General features: G+C 44.4%; 1 protein-coding gene across 1 annotated transcript in view; it reads right to left on the bottom strand.

Annotated features, from left to right (window-relative positions):
- The window catches only part of KIF5C (kinesin family member 5C), a 153,993-nt gene extending 150,432 nt beyond the window's left edge, over window positions 1–3,561 (bottom strand). The window contains exon 1 of the mRNA XM_043488177.1: window positions 3,035–3,561. Within this exon, the coding sequence (XP_043344112.1) occupies window positions 3,035–3,160 (126 nt within the window). The 5' untranslated portion in view covers window positions 3,161–3,561. The remainder of the gene's footprint in view (window positions 1–3,034) is intronic.
- Between the last annotated feature and the right edge of the window lie 16,702 nt (window positions 3,562–20,263).

Below are 20,263 nucleotides of genomic sequence, written 5' to 3'. Positions count from 1 at the left end.
CTCTGTTGGGTTCTGGGCTTCTTTGGTCATCCCCACAATCTATGCTCCTGCAAGAAGGAGGGGAGAGCCCACCAAAGAGAGCCTCCACCTGCACCCGAGCCAGGTGGGCTCGTTTCAACTGAACTGACCTGGAAGCCTTCTACTCAGTCGACAAAGGGTGATACAGGCTGCAAGAACTGTCACTTCCTTTAGTTACATACTACTAAGTAGGGATGGGAAGGGTCCTAGCACATGCCAACTCAAGTCCCAACATCCTTCAGCATCTGGCAGTCTTCGGTTCTGTACCAAACTCACTGAAAGATGCATAAAAGAATGTTCATAGCTGCTCCATCTATATTAGCCTCGAAGTGGAAACTATCCAAACAGTTACTACCAACAGTTACTGGATAAATAAATTGTGGTATATTCATATAATAAGATACTACGAACAATGAAGATGAACCAACTGCAGCCACACATAACAACGTGGACCAATTTGACAACCATAATGTTGAACACAAGAACTCACACAAAGAGGTAAACATACTGTGTGGTTTTATGGAGCTAAAGCTTAAAAAAAAAAAAAAAACAAACTAAACTAAACTAAAAGTCAGAATAGCAGTTATTCTGAGGCAGAGGGAGTTAGTGACTGGGAGGGACTTCTGGGGTCCTAAAATGTCCGGTTCCTAGCCTAAGAGGTGGATATTGGAGTGTTTACTTTATATATACATAAAAAGCAGCATACACTTATGAAAACACTTTTCTATATGAATGCTTTATTTCAAAGAAAAATTTATCTTAAAGAAACCTGAAAAGTGGTGTACTAAAGGAATATAGTAAGATAAAAAATTTTCAATTTACCCCAGATTTACAGTTGAAGAGCTACATGTATATTCACATCTACAACCATTTGTTTAGTATACTTTAGTAGTGTCATAAAATTAAGGAAGGATAACCATAAAATTAAGGATCTCTGCCTTGCACACAGATCAAAGGGATGATCTATTACCCCACTTCACTAGTCCTGGTATGTTACCCTTAGAAGACGAGAAAGAGAGGCGGGTAGAGAGGAAGAAGGCGGAGTAGGAGGGAGAGAAGGAGGAGAAAGAAAAGAAACAACTTGAGCCTCTCTTTCAAACCTCTGAAAAAATAGGGTCACCAGAACATGTTCTAGGACTGAACAATTATTGGTTAAAAAACTGTTACCAGACAAGGGGCAGGGCTAGATGTCCCCAGTACGTCCCGCTCTATCCAAACCACAGGCTGGCTCAGGAAACAGCAAATCAGCCTGTAGGATGACCCCAGCTTAGATGTGTAACCAACAAGCTACTATCCATCCCATGTCCTGGCCATAGATATGTCACTATCTAATGTCAGCCATCAAGTATAGAATTTTCTTCCTCATCAATAATTGTAGCATACATCTTTTCTTCAATTTAACACTAAGCAGATAGAAAACCCCTCCTTCCTGGCCTCACAGGCCAGCTCTCAGGATGAACGACCACCCCCATAGCATTTGGAGGTCACGGTTTTCTGATGACTGTGAAAATGGGGAGGAGAGAAGAGGTCTTCAAGAGGAGATGCCTTTCTAAGGAAGGTACACAATGAAGCCCTTTGGCAATGCCGGAGCCTTGCCTCCAGTCTCCTCCCGCGAAGAAAGCCTGCCTTCCGCTTCGACCAGCACCTGCTAGTCCCCAGGGCCCTTTACAGGGACTGCGGCACAACCTTGGCAAAGATGCTGGGACTGTTTGGGCAGGCAAATGTCTGCCTCTGGTGCTTAAGCAGGGTCGACCTGACTCCGGCAGAGACCCTAAATAAACTGTCACCTGTCAATCACTTGACCTAAATACCCCTGCCACTGGGGGAAAATAGGAGGGAGGGGGTAGTCTGAGCATGCTCAGTAATCGGGATGACATCATTTAATCAATGCTGAGGCCGGGAAGGCTGCATCAGCAGCCTCGAGCAGGCTGCCAGGAACGTGTCAGCGGGGATCGGGAGGCTCCCATTAACTCGGTCCCTTCCCACGCGACTCGCATACAAAGAGGGTACCGTCAGCTACACACGCTGGGAACAGAGGGGGAAGGGTGGGGGTGGGGGGCAGGGAAAGCTGGCTTATTTCATTTGACATATTCCCTTAAGAACTAAAACCCAACGGTATTCCCTCCCCGCACCAGCAGCCGCGCTGCAGAAATGGAGCCAAGTCTGGGGAAGGGAAACTTGGGAAGGGAGATCAAAAGCGAGGGGGCCCCAGCCACACAAAGTAACTTGTTCTTTGGGTACAGAGGCTATTTGGCTCGGTTTGGGACCCCCGGTCCCACAGATGCGGGCAGGCGCACAGCCTCCTCACCACCCAGCGTGAAACACACCCGAGGGTCTGCGGACACCAGGTGGGGGTCGCCCCACCGGGGAACAGTGAGACTCGAGGTCCAAGTCAGGACAGCCTGGGTTGAGAGGAAGCAAGAGGAGATACATGAAGCCTCCTGGAGAGGCCACCAGTGTTCCCCCAGCCCCCGCCTTCCGCGTGCAGAGCAAGGTGAAACGCCGCGGGGAGCCAATTCGACACAGCTGTGGGAGCTCGGTGCAGAGGCTAGGATTTTTCCAGTAGCTTTTTTCCTTCTTTTACCAAAACTGTGAGAAGAGGCAAAGTGCTCGATAAACCTTAACGATACCTGGAATCATTTGTGGGTTACAGAGCTCATACTTTAAGGGGAGTCTGAGCTTGAGAGTAACGCGAACACACTACCCACGCGACGTGGCCAGGGCGGGGAACAATAGACCCACCCGGGCCCCCACCCCAATAACAATGGCGGCGCCGAACCCTTGCTCGCCCCCTACCCCCACCCCCGCCACCTGGGGCCGCCCCAGGGCCTCCAGTCGACCCTCAACTCGCCCAGGAGGGAACTACGGGGTGGGGGATTCTCGTCAAGTCCACCCTAGAGGGCAGCCCCCAATGGATGTCCAAAGGGGATGCCCGAGCATCTCTGCCCGGCCTGGGGCATCGGGGCGCGGGCTGGGGCGCGAAGCATCAGGGAGGACAGACTTCCCAGCCACTTACCCCGATCACCACGGTCTCCTCGCCTTTAAATTTGGGGATGAATTTGTCCCCGCGGAGGATCTCTGCTTCGTTTAGAGGCCGGAACCGGCACATCACTTTGATGCTGCATTCGGCTGGATCCGCCATCTCGGCCGGCGGCAGGGAGGGGGCGCAGGGATGGGTGGGGGGCCGCGGTTCTGCCCAACGAGGGAAAGTGGTTGAGAACCGCACCGCCCGCAACAAGGCCGCCTCCCGCAGCCTAGGCGACGCTTCTCAGCAGGTCATCGCGAACTCGGCGGGCTGGGCACCTCCGGCCGCTCCGACACCTTGTAGGTGGGCAGCCTATTAACCTTTGGCCCAGCCGGCTGCAGACCTGCCTTCCCTGGCCCTGCGCTGCGCCCCGGGCCCACCTGCCCACGACCACGCGGCGGGCGGACGAGGCGATGCGCAGGGAGCCAGCCTCTCCCTGCTCAGACCTCCCGGGCTCCTGCGAGCTCAGCCATCCTGCATCAGCACCAGCGCGCCCGGTCGCCTCCCCGACCCGCCCCTTCGCCCCGCCCTGCCTCGGCACAGCCCCGGTCGGTTACGTCACTGCGGGGATCCGCCCCGCCCTCGCTCAGGCTCCGAGAGCGAAGCATCCTGGGACTTGTAGTCGCTGCACCTGCGGGTGAAAAGATTTGGATGCTTGGAGTTGGCTTTCGGGGATAGCGGCAGTGCCTAGGGTGACGCTTCCGAGAACCTGTAGATCTTGGGTGGCTGCCCAAGTCAATAACACGATGGATGTCACATCCAATATTACCGATTAAAATCTCTATATAACTAACAAGGCCTATATTATCTCCTTACGTCTTTTCATGATCCCACAGTAAAGTCCCCTCTTAAGACCGTGTCCAACCTAACAGTTGTGGAGCATTTTCTTTGTGCCCAACAGTTTTTAAGCATTGTGAGGAAATGAGAAGGGAAATGAGATTTGCATGGATATTTGAAGCCAGTAATTCCTGAAAAAGCTTGTTCATACATTTTTTTTTTTTTTTTGGGGTCAGGAACTCCGTTAATATCTAATGAAAGTTAGGGACCTTTTCCATAAAGGAAACAAAGACAAATAAACCTGTACATACCCACAAATCTTTTTCATGCTATTTCAGAGGGTCTAGGGACAATTGAAGCCTGCCTTTAACACCCAGTTAATTACTAGTATTTATTGTATAGTTTTGGAGAAGGAAATAGCAACCCACCCCAGTATTCTTGCCTGGAGAATCCCATGGACAGAGGAGCTTGGCAGACTCCAGTTCATGGGGTCGTAAAGAGTCAAACACAACTAAGCAACTCACACACACACACGTTGTATAGTTTACAGACCCTCTGCCTAACACCAATTTATAATCCTGTAGAATGAACAGATACATGATCAAGTCCAAAGTTCTTTGCAAACTACATCCAGGTCCCACAATCAGATTTCTGTCTACTTATTAGCCTCATCTCTTACTGCTTCTTGTCTTGACATTTACACTCCAAACTACTTGTGGCTTCTCCTATTTAAACTCACCTCTTGCTCTGCTTGCTTCTTGTACTTTGTTTAAGCATTTACTCTCCTGAAGTCAAGCATTCATGCCTATTAGCAAGTATGTATACTAGGGCTCTTACCAGGGAAGGTGATAGAAATCCACCCAGAGCCACTGAGTCTAAAGGAGAACTTGCGACTTCCCTGGTCCAGTGGTTAAGATTCAGTGCTTCCACTGCAGAGGGCATGTGTTCGATCCCTGCGTCAGGAAGATCCCCTGAAGAAGGGAATGGCAACCCACTCTAATGTTCCTGCCTGGAGAATACCATGGACAGAGGAGCCTGGCGGGCTATGTCCTTGGGGTTGAAAAGAGTCGGAAAAGACTTAGCAACTGAGCATACACAGACAATGTAGGCTTAGATCACTATAGTGATAATCCTCTTGCAAATTATAAGTGTATCAAAATAACAAGCTGTATACCTTAAACTTGAGCTTCCCTGGTGGCTCAGTGGTAAAGAATCTGCCTACAATGCAGGAGATCTGGGTTCAATTCCTGGGTTGGGAAGATCCCCTTGAGGAAGGAATGGCAACGCACTCCAGTAGTCTTGCCTGGAGAATTCCATGGACAGAGAAGCCTGGAGGGCTGCAGTCCATAGGGTCGCACAGAGTTGGATATGACTGTAGTGACTAAACAGCAGCAGCAGATACCTTAAACTTACACAACATTATGTCAATTATATTGCAATAAAGCTGGAGAAACAAACAAATTAGTAATAGATTTCCCCAGGGGAAGGAGTAAAAGTGGGGGAGGGAGGCATTGAGGTCACTGGTTAATTACCTGACACCCATCCTACCCCTCCCTACTGAGAAGCTAGAACACACTGTGGACAAATGTCCCCAACTCTGGGCATGGCTTTGGTTAGTCTCATCAAAATTCCATACTCAGGGATGGGCAGGATGAAGCCAAGGAGATAGAAGAAAAGTTTGCCAAATTTTTGGAAAGACGTTCTATTTCCTAAAATTTCTTTCCCTGTCTGGAGGATAATATTCCACATTCAGTTGCTACTGAAACATTTTGTGACTGTGTGGAGAACAAAGCTTACGATAAAGCCAAGCTCTGGACAACAGAACCAATAGACCAAAACTCCTGGGTCTTTGATTATATGATCAAGCCACTGAGACTGAACAACCCAAAGCACACCCTTCTCTATACTTCTTTCTTGAGCCAGTAAATTTGCCTGTTCAAGTCAGCTTTCTGTGACTCTCAGCAAAAGGGTATTATCTGATACCAGAAGATATGCAGGCAAGAGGTGAGCAAGGGAGAGTCTGAAGGTCAGATTAAATTTACATGCCCAGGACAGTGAAAAAACCCATGTGACCAGAGTGAAATTCATGAGCAGTTACATCAAGAGGCCAAGTGAAACAAGCCAGAGAAAGAAATACTGTATGATCTCACTTATATGCGGAATCTAAGAAAAACAAACCAAACAGATTGGTAGGTTGCCAAAACCAGACTGGTAGGTTGCCAAAGTGGGGGACGAAATGGGTGAAGGAAGTCAAAAGGTACAAACTTCTGGGACTTTCCTGGTGATCCAGTGGCTAAGATTCCAAGCTCCCAGTGCAGGGGGACTGGGGTTTGATCCCTGATCAGGAAACTAGATCCCACTTGTGATAACTAAAGATCCCACATGACACAACTAAGAACCAGTACAGTCAAATAAGTAAATAAATGCATTTTTTAAAAAGGTACAAACTTCTAGCTATAAGATAGATAAGTTCTAGAAAAAAATTTATGGGTATACCAAAGCAGGAGGGAAGGGTGGGATGAATTGGGAGGCTGGGATTGACACACACACACACACACATATATATATATACACACACACACACATATATATATATACACATATATACACTACTGATACTATGTATAAAATAGATCATTAATGAGAACCTACTATTCAGCACAGGGAACTCTACTCAATGCTCTGTGCCTATGTGCTGCATGCTAAGTCGTTTCAGTTGTGTCTGACTCGGCAACCCTATGGACCATGGCCCACCAAGCTCCTCTGCCAATGAGATTTTCCAGGCAAGAATACTGAAGTGGGTTGCCATTTCCTTCTCCAGGGAATCTTCTCAACTGAGGGATCAAACCTGTGTCTTTTATGTCTCCTGCACTGGGAGGCAAGTTCTTTACCACTCAGTTTAATTCAGTCGCTCAGTCGTGTCTGACTATTTGAGACCCCATGAATCGTAGCACACCAGGCCTCCCTGTCCATCACAAACTCCCAGAGTTTACTCAAACTCATGTCCATTGAGTCAGTGATGCCATCCAGCCATCTCATCCTCTGTCATCCCCTTCTCCTCCTGTCCCCAATCCCTCCCAGCATCAGGGTCTTTTCCAATGAGTCAACTCTTCACATGAGGTAGCTAGAGTATTGGAGTTTCAGCTTCAGCATCAGTCCTTCCAATGAACACTCAGGACTGATCTCCTTTAGGATGGACTGGTTGGATCTCCTTGCAGTCCAAGGGACTCTCAAGAGTCTTCTCCAACACCACAGTTAAAAAGCATCAATTTTTCGGCACTCGGCTTTCTTCACAGTCCAACTCTCACATCCATACATGACCACTGGAAAAACCATAGCCTTGACTAGCAGAGCTTTGTTGGCAAAGTAATGTCTCTGCTTTTTAAAATGCTATCTAGGTTGGTCATAACTTTCCTTCCAAGGAGTAAGTGTCTTTTAATTTCATGGCTGCAGTCACCATCTGCAGTGATTTTTGGAGTCCAAAAAAATAACGTCTGACACTGTTTCCACTGTTTCCCCATCTATTTCCCATGAAGTGATGGGACCAGATACCATGATCTTAGTTTTCTGAATGTTGAGCTTTAAGCCAACTTTTTCACTCTCCTCTTTCACTTTCATCAAGAGGCTCCTTTAGCACTTCTTCGCTTTCTGCCATAAGGGTGGTGTCATCTGCATATCTGAGGTTATTGATATTTCTCCAGCATTCTTGATTCCAGCTTGTGCTTCTTCCAGCCCAGCGTTTCTCATGATGTACTCTGCATATAGTTGAATAAGCAGGGTGACAATATACAGCCTTGACATACTCCTTTTCCTATTTGGAACCAGTCTGTTGTTCCATGTCCAGTTCTAACTGTTGCTTCCTGACCTGCATACAGGTTTCTCAAGAGGCAGGTCAGGTGGTCTGATATTCCTATCTCTTTCAGAATTTTCCACAGGTTATTGTGAACCACACAGTCAAAGGCTTTGGCATAGTCAATAAAGCAGAAATAGATGTTTTTCTGGAACTCTCTTGGTTTTTCGATGATACAGCAGATGTTGGCAATTTGATCTCTGGCTCCTCTGCCTTTTCTAAAACCAGCTTGAACATCTGGAAGTTCTCGGTTCACGTATTGCCGAAGCCTGGCTTGGAGAATTTTGAGCATTACTTTACTAGCGTGTGAGATGAGGGCAATTGTGTGGTAGTTTGAGCATTCTTTGGGATTGGAATGAAAACTGATCTTTTCTAGTCCTGCGGCCACTGCTGAGTTTTCCAAATTTACTGGGCATATTGAGTGCAGCACTTTCACAGCATCATCTTTCCGGATTTGAAATAGCTCAACTGGAATTCCATCACCTCCACTAGCTTTGTTCGTAGTGATGCTTTCTAAGGCCCACTTGACTTCACATTCCAGGATGTCTGGCTCTAGGTGAGTGATTACGCCATCGTGATTATCTGGGTCGTGAAGATCTTTTTTGTACAGTTCTTCTGTGTATTCTTCCCACCTCTTCTTAATATCTTCTGCTTCTGTTAGGTCCATGCCATTTCTGTCCTTTTTCGAACCCATCTTTGCATGAAATGTTCCCTTGGTATCTCTAATTTTCTTGAAGAGATCTCTAGTCTTTCCCATTCTATTGTTTTCCTCTATTTCTTTGCACTGATTGCTGAGGAAGGCTTTCTTATCTCTTCTGGCTATTCTTTGGAACTCTGCATTCAAATGGGAATATCTTTCCTTTTCTCCTTTGCTTTTTGCTTCTCTTCTTTTCACAGCCATTTGTAAGGCTTCCTCAGACAACCATTTTGCTTTTTTGCATTTCTTTTCCACAGGGATGGTCTTGATCCCTGTCTCCTGTACAATGTCACGAACCTCTGTCCAAAGTTCATCAGGCACTCTGTCTATCAGATCTAGTCCCTTAAATCTATTTCTCACTTCCACTATAATCATAAGGGATTTGATTTAGGTCATACCTGAATGCACTAGCGGTGACCTAAGTCAGAAGGGTATCTAAAAAACAGGAGATGTATGTTTATGAATACCTGATTCACTTTGCTGTGCAGCGGGAACTAATGCAACATTGTAAAGCAACTATACTCCAATTTTAAAAGAATGTTTTTAAGATAAATAAGTCCTAGAGATATAATGTGCAGCATGGTGACTATAGTTAACGATACTGTATTGCATATTTGAAGGTTGCTAAGAGTAAATCTCAAAAATTCTCATCATGAAAAAAATTTACAACTATATAAGGGGATGGATGTTAAATAAACTTATGGTTTCACAATACATACATATATGAATACAATGCTATGTGTCAATTTTATCTCAATTTTTAAAACTATTTTAACAGTGAAGGAAATAGAAACTGATTTTCAGAAAAGCTTCCTGAACCACTCTAGCCCACAGAGGTCTCTGCTCTCTCAGGCTGTCGGTCCCTTTGATTTGGTACCTGAGCTCTACTATCTTGCAGTGAGATTCCTACTGTGGTCTGGTTCTGTCCTCTAGTTCCTTTGTCTACATAGTATTTTTCTTTCTGCTAAATATGTCTTGCTCCCTTATCTATGTTGTGGAGATCATGCAGTATTTATATGCTTTATAAAAACATTTTCTGGATGATCAGTCCATGCCCAACGTGATCACAATAATGGCAAGGACAAATGAATGAATACATGAACCTGGAAATAATGATCTTGCCTTGTAGATGGAGCCTGGGGCTCGGGACCTACATTTTTTGAACAGAATTTTGAAGCTCATTTTCTCTCTTTTCTCCTCTTTCTTTTATGTATTTATTTTGGCCAGGCCCCACAACATGTGGGATCTGTTACCCAACCAGAGATTGAACCCAAGTCCCCTGCACTGGACACACAGAATCCTACCACTGGACCACCAGGTAAGCCCTTGGACCTGTATTTTTCATTCATTCTGCTGCTAGCAAGTTCTGTGACTTTGGGAAAGATATTCAGCTACCCTGAATGATTTTTTATACCATCTGTTGAAATGGTGCTGAAAATACCATCTCTTCTGGATAAGTGAGAATTGAAAGAGAAGTATGTGCCCAAATGCTTGGAAATAAAGTCCAGGAAAAGTTGTGAAGAGATTGGGAGAATCACCACTTCTAAGAAAACATGAGAAGAAGAAAGAAAAGTATGTATTAATGGAATTATTCCAAGGCCCAGCATAATGATAGGCTCAAAATGGCAACTCAATAAATGTCTTTCATGCATTCATGCATTATTTACTCATTTATTCAACAAACGTGAATTTCCCATTGTAGCGATGAATCCCTGAGGGTCCTAGTAAAGGCATCATCTGCTTCAGGGCTGGGTCAAGTCGTTTTGTCCCGAATTTTGCTCATGGTTATATGAAGAGGTATGGGGACTTCCCTGGTGGTCCAGTAGCTGAGTCTACCTTCCCAATGCTGGGGGCCCGGGTTCAGTCACTAGTCGGGGAACTAGATCCCACATGCCACAACTAAGAGTTCACATGCTGCAATTTGAAGATTGAAGATTGAAGTGCTGCGTCTAAGACCCGGTAGGGCCAAAAAGAAGTTAAGAGGTGCAGTGTGCTTTCAGGACAAGCACCTACTCCACTCCTATCCTTCCTGGCCCAGCAAAGCCTTCTTGAAGCTGGAATGTAAAGGCCCTTTGAGGGCAGTTAATGAACTGAGGAATTAAGGGTAAAGGCACAAGGAAAGGGCCTCAAACAGATTCCAAGTTCCCCAGCCACTATTTCTTCCAACACCTCCACCAGTAACACCTGCTTGACCCTAAAAGTTCAGTGTTGAGATGAGACAGAAAATAAATAAGGAATTATCTGAATTATTTGGGAAAAAGTGAACAGTCTCCCTTTGACTGACTTTAGCCTGATAGAAATCAAGGCATGTGAATCCCACCCCATCCCCCTTGTCTCTGGAGTGTTCAGAGTCATTTTCTGAACACTCTGCTTCTCTATTCAGCTCAGTCCTAGATAACAGTTTCTATCCCAGTCTCCACTGCCAGTGAGAAGTGCAAATTGAAGCAATTATCTGGATTGTTCAAGGAAAAAAAAGCCTCAGAAATCCTTCTGCCTGAGTGATCTAGGTAATTGCTTCAATTTTCACATCAGCTCCCCATCTTAGGCAGTCACTGGGATCGTCATTTAACTTAAACCCTGGGGTCTGCAGGTTCTGATGTGGGTTTAATCATTTCTGATGGCCTGGGCCCAGCTCCATTCCTGTAAGTACAAAAAATATCTGGCCCCAGTGAAGATTAAAAAACAAATGAACAGGGGAAAACGTTTTTTAGTGTTGAAAATCCCTTTAAAACTTGCAAAAAAAAAGTCTATTTCCATGGAATGGAAAATCAGGATGTCTTTAAACTATAGCACCTCAAGATGTCCAGATAACCCAGCTCTGCGGGGAAGAAGCAAAGACTCACTTTCTTTAATTATGACATTAGCTGATCTGAAAGAGAAAGCCCATTTTCTTGCTTATTTCCTGGTAGAGGAGCTGACATATCAACTGAGATTTATTTTACTAGATTAAACCTTTATTATTAATTCCTGCAGAAAAAAAAAATTCAGGGCACTGAATAAATAAGATGGATAACTGTTGACTCTAAAGAGGGAGAAGAGAGAGAAAAGCCAAACTCTTTAATGTCCTAAGGGTGGAGGGAGGGACCCACCTGTGCAAGGCACTGGCTACCAGCTACCAGGCACCAGGCCTAGTTAGGAGTCAAGATGCAGGAGGTGAGGGGCATGGGTGCCCCTGCCCTTCTCTGGGCTGGCAGCACAATCCTAGTGTGACCTGAATGTCAGCAATTCCCTCATTTTTTAGCAACTATATCTAACTTCATTCAGGCCCTACTTGGAGACAGAGTTCAACATTGCTAGTTCCTCTAAAAATCCACTCTCAGGAAAGCATTAGAAGTAATTCAACTTTACTGAAAATGTAACAGGAATCACAGATTAGGGATTTCTATTGCACACTCCACAGAGAACTATTTAAAAATCAAACTCATGTCTCCAAATTTCCAACTCCATCGTGCACCAGGGAGGGTCTCTTTTCATCCCAGCACCCATGTGACTCCTCTCTCCAGGTCCCGACTTTTTCTGCATCAGTCTTCCCTGATGCAGAGCTAGTCCGTGGTGTCCCAGCTCCATCCCAGCCTTGCAGCCTCTAACCCATCAGTGTGCCCAGCAGATACATGGGGCTGCTCTAGTCAGCAGCCCCATCCTCCTCAGACACAATTGGAAAGAGGAATAAATATAAACACATCTCCTATCACCAACAATGGAGAAACACGGCAGTATCCTCAGCAAATCAACTAGTTGTAAATACGTTAAATAAAGACCGAGAATTCCAAGATGGGTGTGGTTCCCTATGGAGCTTCTCCTTTACTTTTTGAAACAGTAAGTGAGATAGTTTTCTTCAACAGAGGTCAGAGAAAGTACCCAAAGATGAGAAGCCTTTTCTTCAACACTGGTCTTAGTTACCTACTGCTGCATAACAAATTACCCCAACAGCTAGCGGCTTAAAACGACATTCACTGTGGGTCAGGAATTGGGCATCCCTTAGCTGAGTCCTGTAGCCCAGGTTTCATCTTTCAGGCAGCCATGGCGGCAACCATCTCTAGGCTCAAACTGTGGATGGATCCATTCCCTACTCATTCTTGTGGTTTGGGGCAGGATTCCATTCCTCTCTGGTTGTTGGCCAGAGGCTACCCTTTGTTCTTAGTCCAGTGAGCCTCTCAAGAGCTGTATATGTCATCAGAGCAAGTGAGAGAGAGAAAACAAGACCAAAACCACAGTCTTTCATAGCTTAATCTCATCCAATCATGTTTCCATACTTCCTTGATTAGATGTAAATCACTAGGTCTAGCACACTTCCAAAAGGAGGAGGTTATACTTTGGTGTGATTTTCAGGAGGCATTGTTCATTGGGGGCAATTTTAGAAGACTGCCTATCATAACCAATAAATGAATTAGCTGTCACTGACCTGTCATTTACATTGAAACAGGGCAGAGAGTAGACCTAAGGAGTACAACTTTGGAAACAGACCCTTCACTCAAAGAACTTCGTTCTTTGGGAGACAAGATATACAGAGATTAAAAGAGAAACAGCCATTCTAAACAACAAAAAAACTTGATGGCTCCTATCAAAGGAAAAAATATACTAAACTTCATAAAAATATAAAATCCTATATATAAAAAATCATACACAGGGACTTTCCTGGTGGTCCAGTGGTTAAGAATCCACCTGCCAATACAGGGTACACAGGTTCAATCCTTGGTCAGGGAACTAGATCCCACATGCCTTGGGGCAACTGCATGACAACTACTGAGTCTGCACTCTAGAGTCTATGCCCTGCAACAAGAGAGGCCACCTCAATGAGAAGTCCACGCACCGCAACTAAAGTCCATACAGAGCAATGTGGACTCAGTACAGCCATAAATAAATAAATAAATAAACAAACAAGTAAATACTCAGTTAAGGAAGGTTTTGCAACATATATGACAAAGAGTCGATATCATTAATAAAGAATTCTTACTAATCAATATGACAGTTGTAATGCACAACAGAAAAAAATTAGCCAAGAGCATAAACACTCAGTAAACAAAAGAATCACAAAGTATCCTTAAATGCAAGAAAAACTATTCAGCCATATTACTAACCAAAGGAATGCCTATTAAATCGGCAAAGATTGTGGAAAGCAACAACACCCAATGTTGTAATGCAAAGAAGGCAACTTTGTCTTACCCATAGGAGGGGAGATATGTACAATTCTCCGGGGAGGGCAACATAAATCAAACCCTGAAATGTGTACAGATGCAGACTTCCTACTGGAAGTGACAGAAATACCAGGCAAGCAAGCAGGAACAAGAAGTGCAAACTTGAAAGGAGACATCTGAGAACTAAAATTGGAAAAGTGCATTTATGCCAAATTACTGAGAGCCTTGGACCACAGGTGGTGATGTCTGGGTGGCATTCAGCTGACAGTGGGAAATCACTGGAGGGTTTTAAGGAGAGGAGTGACCAGGTGAGAAAAGACTTCTAAGTCCAGTTAGCAACACCAATGAGATACAAATCCAGGGAAAGAACAGGAGAGACTCATCACTCTCTCATCCCATGGATCCACTTTGGCTTCACTGTCCAGCAGAGCCAAAGAGATAGCCCTTCTTACTGAATGGGGATTAGATGAATAGCTTCAGCCTTTTGGTCTCACAGTGGCCTGAAACAACAACTGTGTATTATTTCTTGCCAATCTATGACTCACTGCACATTTCTGCTGACCTGGCTGGACTCTCTCACATTTCAGGGGATCAGCTGACTGTCAGTTAGTCTAAGATGGTCCAGTCTTCTCTCCACGTCTCTCCACCACCCCAGGAGACAAGCCTAGGCACGTTCTCACAGTGGGGTACAGTGAGCAAGCCCAACTATGTAAAAGATTAGGTACAAATGTGCATGTACTTTTCAAGCCTCCACTAGCCTCATACTTGCTAACATTGGCCAAGACAGAGTGAGAGAGAACTGCAGAATCCCAGGGCAAGGCTGTAAATATGAATTGAACTGTGTCCCCCTCAAATTCATATGTTGAAATCCTAATGTGACCATCTCTGGAGATGGGGTCTTTGGAAATGTAATTAAGGTTAAATGAGGTCATAAGAGTAAGGTCTTAATCTGATAGAATGTGGCCTTAGAAGAAGAGGATGATGCAATTGTAAATGGAATTGTTTCTTGAATTTCTGTTTCTGATCTTTCATTGTTAGGATATAGAAATGCAATGGATTTCTGTGTATTAATTTTGTAACCTGCAACTTTACCAAATTCATTCATGAGTTCACCTAGCAACCTAAATGTCCATAGACAGAGGAATGGATAAAGAAGATATAGTACATATATACAATGGAATATCACTCAGTCATGAAAAAGAATGAAATAATGCCATTTGCAGCAACATGGATGGACCTAGAGATTGTCATACTGAGTGAAGTAAGTCAGACAGAGAAGGAGAAATATTGTATGACATCCCTTATATGTGGAATCTAGAAAGAAATTATACAAATGAACTTATTTACAATGCAGAAAGTGACTCACAGACTTGGAAAACAAACTTATAGTTGTTGGAAGAGGGGATGGGAGGAAGAGACAGTTAGGGAGCTTGGGATGGACATGTAGACACTGCTCTATTTAAAATGGATAACCAACAAGGACCTACTGTGTAGCACATGGAACTCTGCTCAATGTTATGCGGCAGCCTGGATGGGAGGGGAGTTTGGAGGAGAATGGATACAGGTGTATGCATGGCTGGGTCCCTTAGCTGTCCACCTGAAACTATCACAGCATTGTTAGTCAGGAATACTCCAATACAAAATTGAAAGTGAAAAAAAAAAATGAAGAGGAAGAGAGAAATACCCTCCTCTCTCTCTACCATATGAAGGCACAGTGAGAAGGTGACCATCTGTAGCCAAAGAGCTCTCACCACAACCTGACTCTGACAGAACCTTGATCTTAGACTCCCCCACCTCCAGAACTGTTGTTTAAACCCCCCAGTCTACAGCATTTGGTTATGGCAGCCCAAGCCAACTATGGCGTGGACACACAGAGGCCGTGTACTACCATGAGAAGGGCGGAAGGAAACAGGAAGCAGGGAGGAAGGGAGGGGAGGAGGGAGGTATACTTATTTTTAAATACGTGTAGGCAGGGGTGGTGTGAATCAGGTGTTTGGGACTGACTTATACATACTACCATGCAAAAAAAAAGATAACTAATGAGAACCTACTGTATAGTGCAGGGAACATAGTCAATTCTCTGTGGTGACCTAAATGGGAAGGGACTCCAAAATAAGAGGAAACATATATGCATAGCTGAGTCACTTTTCTGTACAGCAGAAACTAACACAACCTTGTAAGGCAACTGTACACCAACTAAAAAGCATGTGCAAAGTTGAAAAAATGAATGCATCCCATCCTCTTTCATCTGAAAGTGGGTCATGAGCCCTGTGCCCATCTGCAGTCTCCATCTGCGAGCAGGATGCAGTCAGAAGGTGAAGAGGATCAGGATCAGGGAGCAAGAAGGGAGCAAGAGTCAGTCTTGAGACTGACTCAATTTATTTCAAAAAGACATAGAAATGGTTTGGGGATTTCCCATGCGTGGGACAGAACAAATTGTGTGAAAGGTTCCTGTTCTGCCTGGAGGCCTCTCATCACAGCCCACTCTTTGCCTGTCTTCTAAATGTCAGGTAAGCCTGAGGAGTCTTAAAAAGCGAAAGGTGTCTTCCTATTTTAAAAAAGTTTGAGGACACCTACAGGCCTCCCTGCCCTAAAATATAAATATAAAAAAATGGCTCTAATGAGCAAATCTACCTTTATATATATATATATATATGTTTTGGCCACACCACCAATGCATGTGGAACTTTCCCTACCAGGGGAGCCGCACCCCCTGCAGTGGAAGCGAGGAGTCTTAATCACTGGACCACCAGGGAAATTCTACTTTAATATACTTCTGGTTGAGTTATTGGAAGATCTAAATCAAAGGAAAATATTTATACTGATTGTAAGACTCCACCATAGGAAACTGTAACGCACAGCTTTAAGAACTTTCAACTCAAAAATAACATGTATATTCTTGCTACCACAGGAGCTACTAAGATAAGCAAGGCATGGCGCCTGCCTTCCTAGAGTTTACCATCTAGGGGAGAAACAGAGACCTGGAAAATAACTGGGGTTTCAGGGGAGTGGACCTGTCATGGTCACAGAGTAAGGCCATGTCCTTGGGGAAGAGAGGTGGGGTCTCCACTGCCAGACCCTGGAAGAGGGAGGCAGGCCTCAGGCAGGTAGGAGAAGGTTCCAGCTTCTCTCGGGGCTGCCTGTTTGGAATCCTGGACATCAGGGGGGTCCAGTAGTGCTGGGCCTTGAGATAGCCAGGCTGCATGAATGCAAACTCCTGTGTGTAACCACAGCTCCCCTTCTTCCGTGCTCACATGTCAGGAGTGACAGAATGGAGGCTGAGGAGCGAGTACTGCTTCTCTTCCTCCAGGGGAGGGGGGTCAGCTCACCAAGGGAAGGGAGGTGCCTCAGTCACCCAGGGAAAGTCACTCCTGGCTTCCTCATCCCAATACCTCTATAGCATATTGGGAGCAAAAATGATGCATCTAAATGGAAATATGATTGGGGGTTGGAGACTGAGATGGGGGAAGAATCAAAGTCAGAAATAGACACGAGAAGAGTCTCCAGTAGTGGTAGAATGAAAAAATGCAGGATGATGAGGGTTAACAAAAACTGTAACAAGTGGTATCTCTGGTAGATTTGAGAGATAAGAAGCAACATCTTCTGTCATTTTGACTTGTCATCGTCTAGAAGTGCCAACTCTGTAAAGACCCCACCACACCTGCCAGCGGGGACCACCCAACCCTTGGGTGCCGCTTCTCTGAGGACCAGGCTGCCTGCACTCACCAGTCTTACCACCTCCAGGCAGAAGAAGGTTGTCTCTGGCGGAAAAGCTTGGTAGGATGAAGAGTTCCTCAGAAGCAAAGCCCAAGGTGGGCAGTCCCATGGCAGTGGTTTCTGGAAGAATGAAGGGAACAGAGGAGTGAGGCATGGTGAGGTCACAGGAGACTGGCTCTGGAATGGTCCCAACAGGAAACTCTGACATATAATTACACCCCCGTGAGGAAGGGGGTGGTCTCTTGTATCCCGGTATTGGTCAGTCACTGGATGTGTGGAGTCCTCTCCCAGGTTAAGAGCGGGCCAACTCTCTACAGAAGAGCTCTAGAGCGCTCCCAGCCCCAGGAGAGGGGAGCACAGGCCGGTAAGGGGGTATGTGTGGGGCTCTATGGCATCCACAACGGAGGCACAAGCTCCGCAGAGAGAGGGGCCTGTGCGTATGCTGTGTTCAGAGCGCAGTGCTGGTGTGTAAACGATGAGGCGTAAGTGAGCACGGAATGAGATCATGCAGGAGAAAACACAGTCACCTGTAAGATGCCAGCTACACGTCCCAAACCTCACAGGTTTGGTGTGCAGACCGGATGGTGCACAACAGACAAAATGTTACTATAGAAAATAGAAAAGCTATACCCAGGGGCTAATAATTTAAGATTTGCTTTTGATAGTCATAGATCCATGCAAGAAGGACTATGGATTAGGAATTACATTCAAGGCACTGTGTTGGGCATTAGGGATTCAGCAAAAACAAATATAGCCTTGGTGTATGCTCTCATGGAGCTTATGGTGTAGGGAGGGCAACGAACACCACAGTTACACAAACACCTATTGAACTGCAATTGTGGCAAGTATCAATACTTTGGAAAGAAAAGTGCAGAGTGTGTGGTGGCGGTTGGCTGCAGCAAATGCCATTTAAACTAAGATGGGAGGAAGGATGGGGATAGAATTTGAGGTAGATGTTGGGGGAGGGGGGGAAGTATGCCAGTGATTTTGAGTTAAAAAAAGAGAAGCTTGTGGTTCTGGAGCAGGTAGATAAGCAATGGGGCTGGATAGTTCAGGGATCAAAGACTGAACCATGGAGATTCGACTAGATAGATTGTTAAGTGGATAGATCCATGGATAAATGGGTGGGTGGATAAAGATAGAATAGATAGAATCCATCTGTATATAAATATATCTGATTATTGATCTGTAATCTATCTAATAGAATTTCTTATATCTGCTAATACTGTCATAAACTGAAAATTGGGATTCATTCTTTTCCTCTTACCCCCTTTTAGATGACCAGACATATGTTTTCAATTGATACTAATATCTGTTACAAATCATCACCATCAGGTAGAGTACTAGATTTCAGATTTCAGGTAGGAAGTTTTTAATTGGTCACCCACATCACTAAGCCCAGTACATTCTTTGTGTAAAATATCGTTCCTGACAATCTTATGGTTGCCAGGGGAAAGGATGGTGGGAAGGGATAGTTAGGGAGTTTGGGATGGACATATACACATTGCTATATTTAAAATGGATAACCAACAAGGTCCAACTATATAGGACAGGGAATTCTGCTCAATGTTATGTGCCAGCCTGGATGGGAAGGGAACTTGGGGAAGAACATGTAGGGGCTAAGTCCCTTCACCATTTACCTGAAACTGTCACAGCATTGTTAATCAGCTATATCCCAATATAAAATAAAAAGCTAAAAAAAATAAAATGAGGTATAGAAGCAGTAAATAATTAAATATCATTCCTGTATGTCCCTCCTTATACATGCCTAGCAATTATCGTAGACTAAGCTCTCATGACATCACACCTAAATTACTGCAGGAGCTTAACTGCTTACTCTGCACCATATACTCTGATCTCACATTTATCTGTCCAATAGCCACTCTAAAACTTAATTCCATTTTTACTATTCCATAAATTACACTCAATGTGGTAAGGCAACATACAAAAATGAGAGGCACAACTATAGAAAAAGGGGAAGCACAGTTATACACAATCACAGGAAAAATGATTACTACCAACACCACCTCAAATAATGAGTTAGCTACAAAGCTAATAGACCAAATATGCAAGTTCAATAACGTGGTCAGATGAAGAATAAGTGGATGAAATCACTCATTTTTTTTCTGTCCATCAGGAATATTCAGCTTCATAAGGAAGATGAAATGCCATTAACAAGAGCTCAGGGTTTCATGTAAAGGTGGAAAGAAATAGACACTTGCCTTGCGTAAACAATAAATAGAGAAGGGCCCAAGCTCTGGAGCTGCACCGCATGGATTTCAATCCCAACTCCACTTTATCACAGGTCAAAGACCCTCCTGTGCCTCAATTTACTCATCCATAAAATGGGGATGATAATCATACTACCTCAAAGGTTACTATAAGGATTAACAAAATAATACACATCAAGTATTATGTGTTAGAGCAATATGTAGCAGAATAAGCTGTATAGAAGTGTTTTCTGTTATTATTTTTATTTTTTATTATTAGCTCTTAGCCAGCTGTCACCTGCCCTGAAATTTTGCCTTAAGCCCTGAGTCTCACAAATCCTTCCTTAAAAACAGTTCTGTGGTCTCCTAACCTCCATCTCTTGATTAGAACAGGGGTTCAGTGCAAGTCCAAGACTCAGACACCATGCTAGCTCTCCTATCATTGTTGGCCCCTTTTTCGTTAAGGGTATTTTCTCTCTAAGCAACCAAATTTGCAGTGATAGATACCACTCAGCAGCCAGCAAGGATGACATTTTACTATATTCAGTTCTAAGTTTAGCTTCTGGGAACTAGTCTCAAAACCTTCATTTAGAAGAGGATCTTTGCTGTATATTTGCATTTATAAAATTTCCATTTGAATGTAATTCTAGGTCCAAAATAATTACTTCTACAAGGGAGATTTTAAATGACAAAAGTTGTTTGCTTTTTATCCTCTTCATTATCAAGTTCCAGAAACTATTAGGATCCAGATCTCAGCTTGGGCATGCTGACGTCCATTACCTTCACATTCCAAAGGTTTTAAGATACTGTAATGGCTGCATCTGGATAGTTTGG

Source organism: Cervus canadensis, chromosome 15 (genome assembly GCF_019320065.1).
Source record: "Cervus canadensis isolate Bull #8, Minnesota chromosome 15, ASM1932006v1, whole genome shotgun sequence".
NCBI classification, from domain to species: Eukaryota; Metazoa; Chordata; class Mammalia; order Artiodactyla; family Cervidae; genus Cervus; species Cervus canadensis.
Note: the sequence above shows the minus strand (reverse complement) of the source record. Positions and strands in the feature narration are given on the sequence as shown.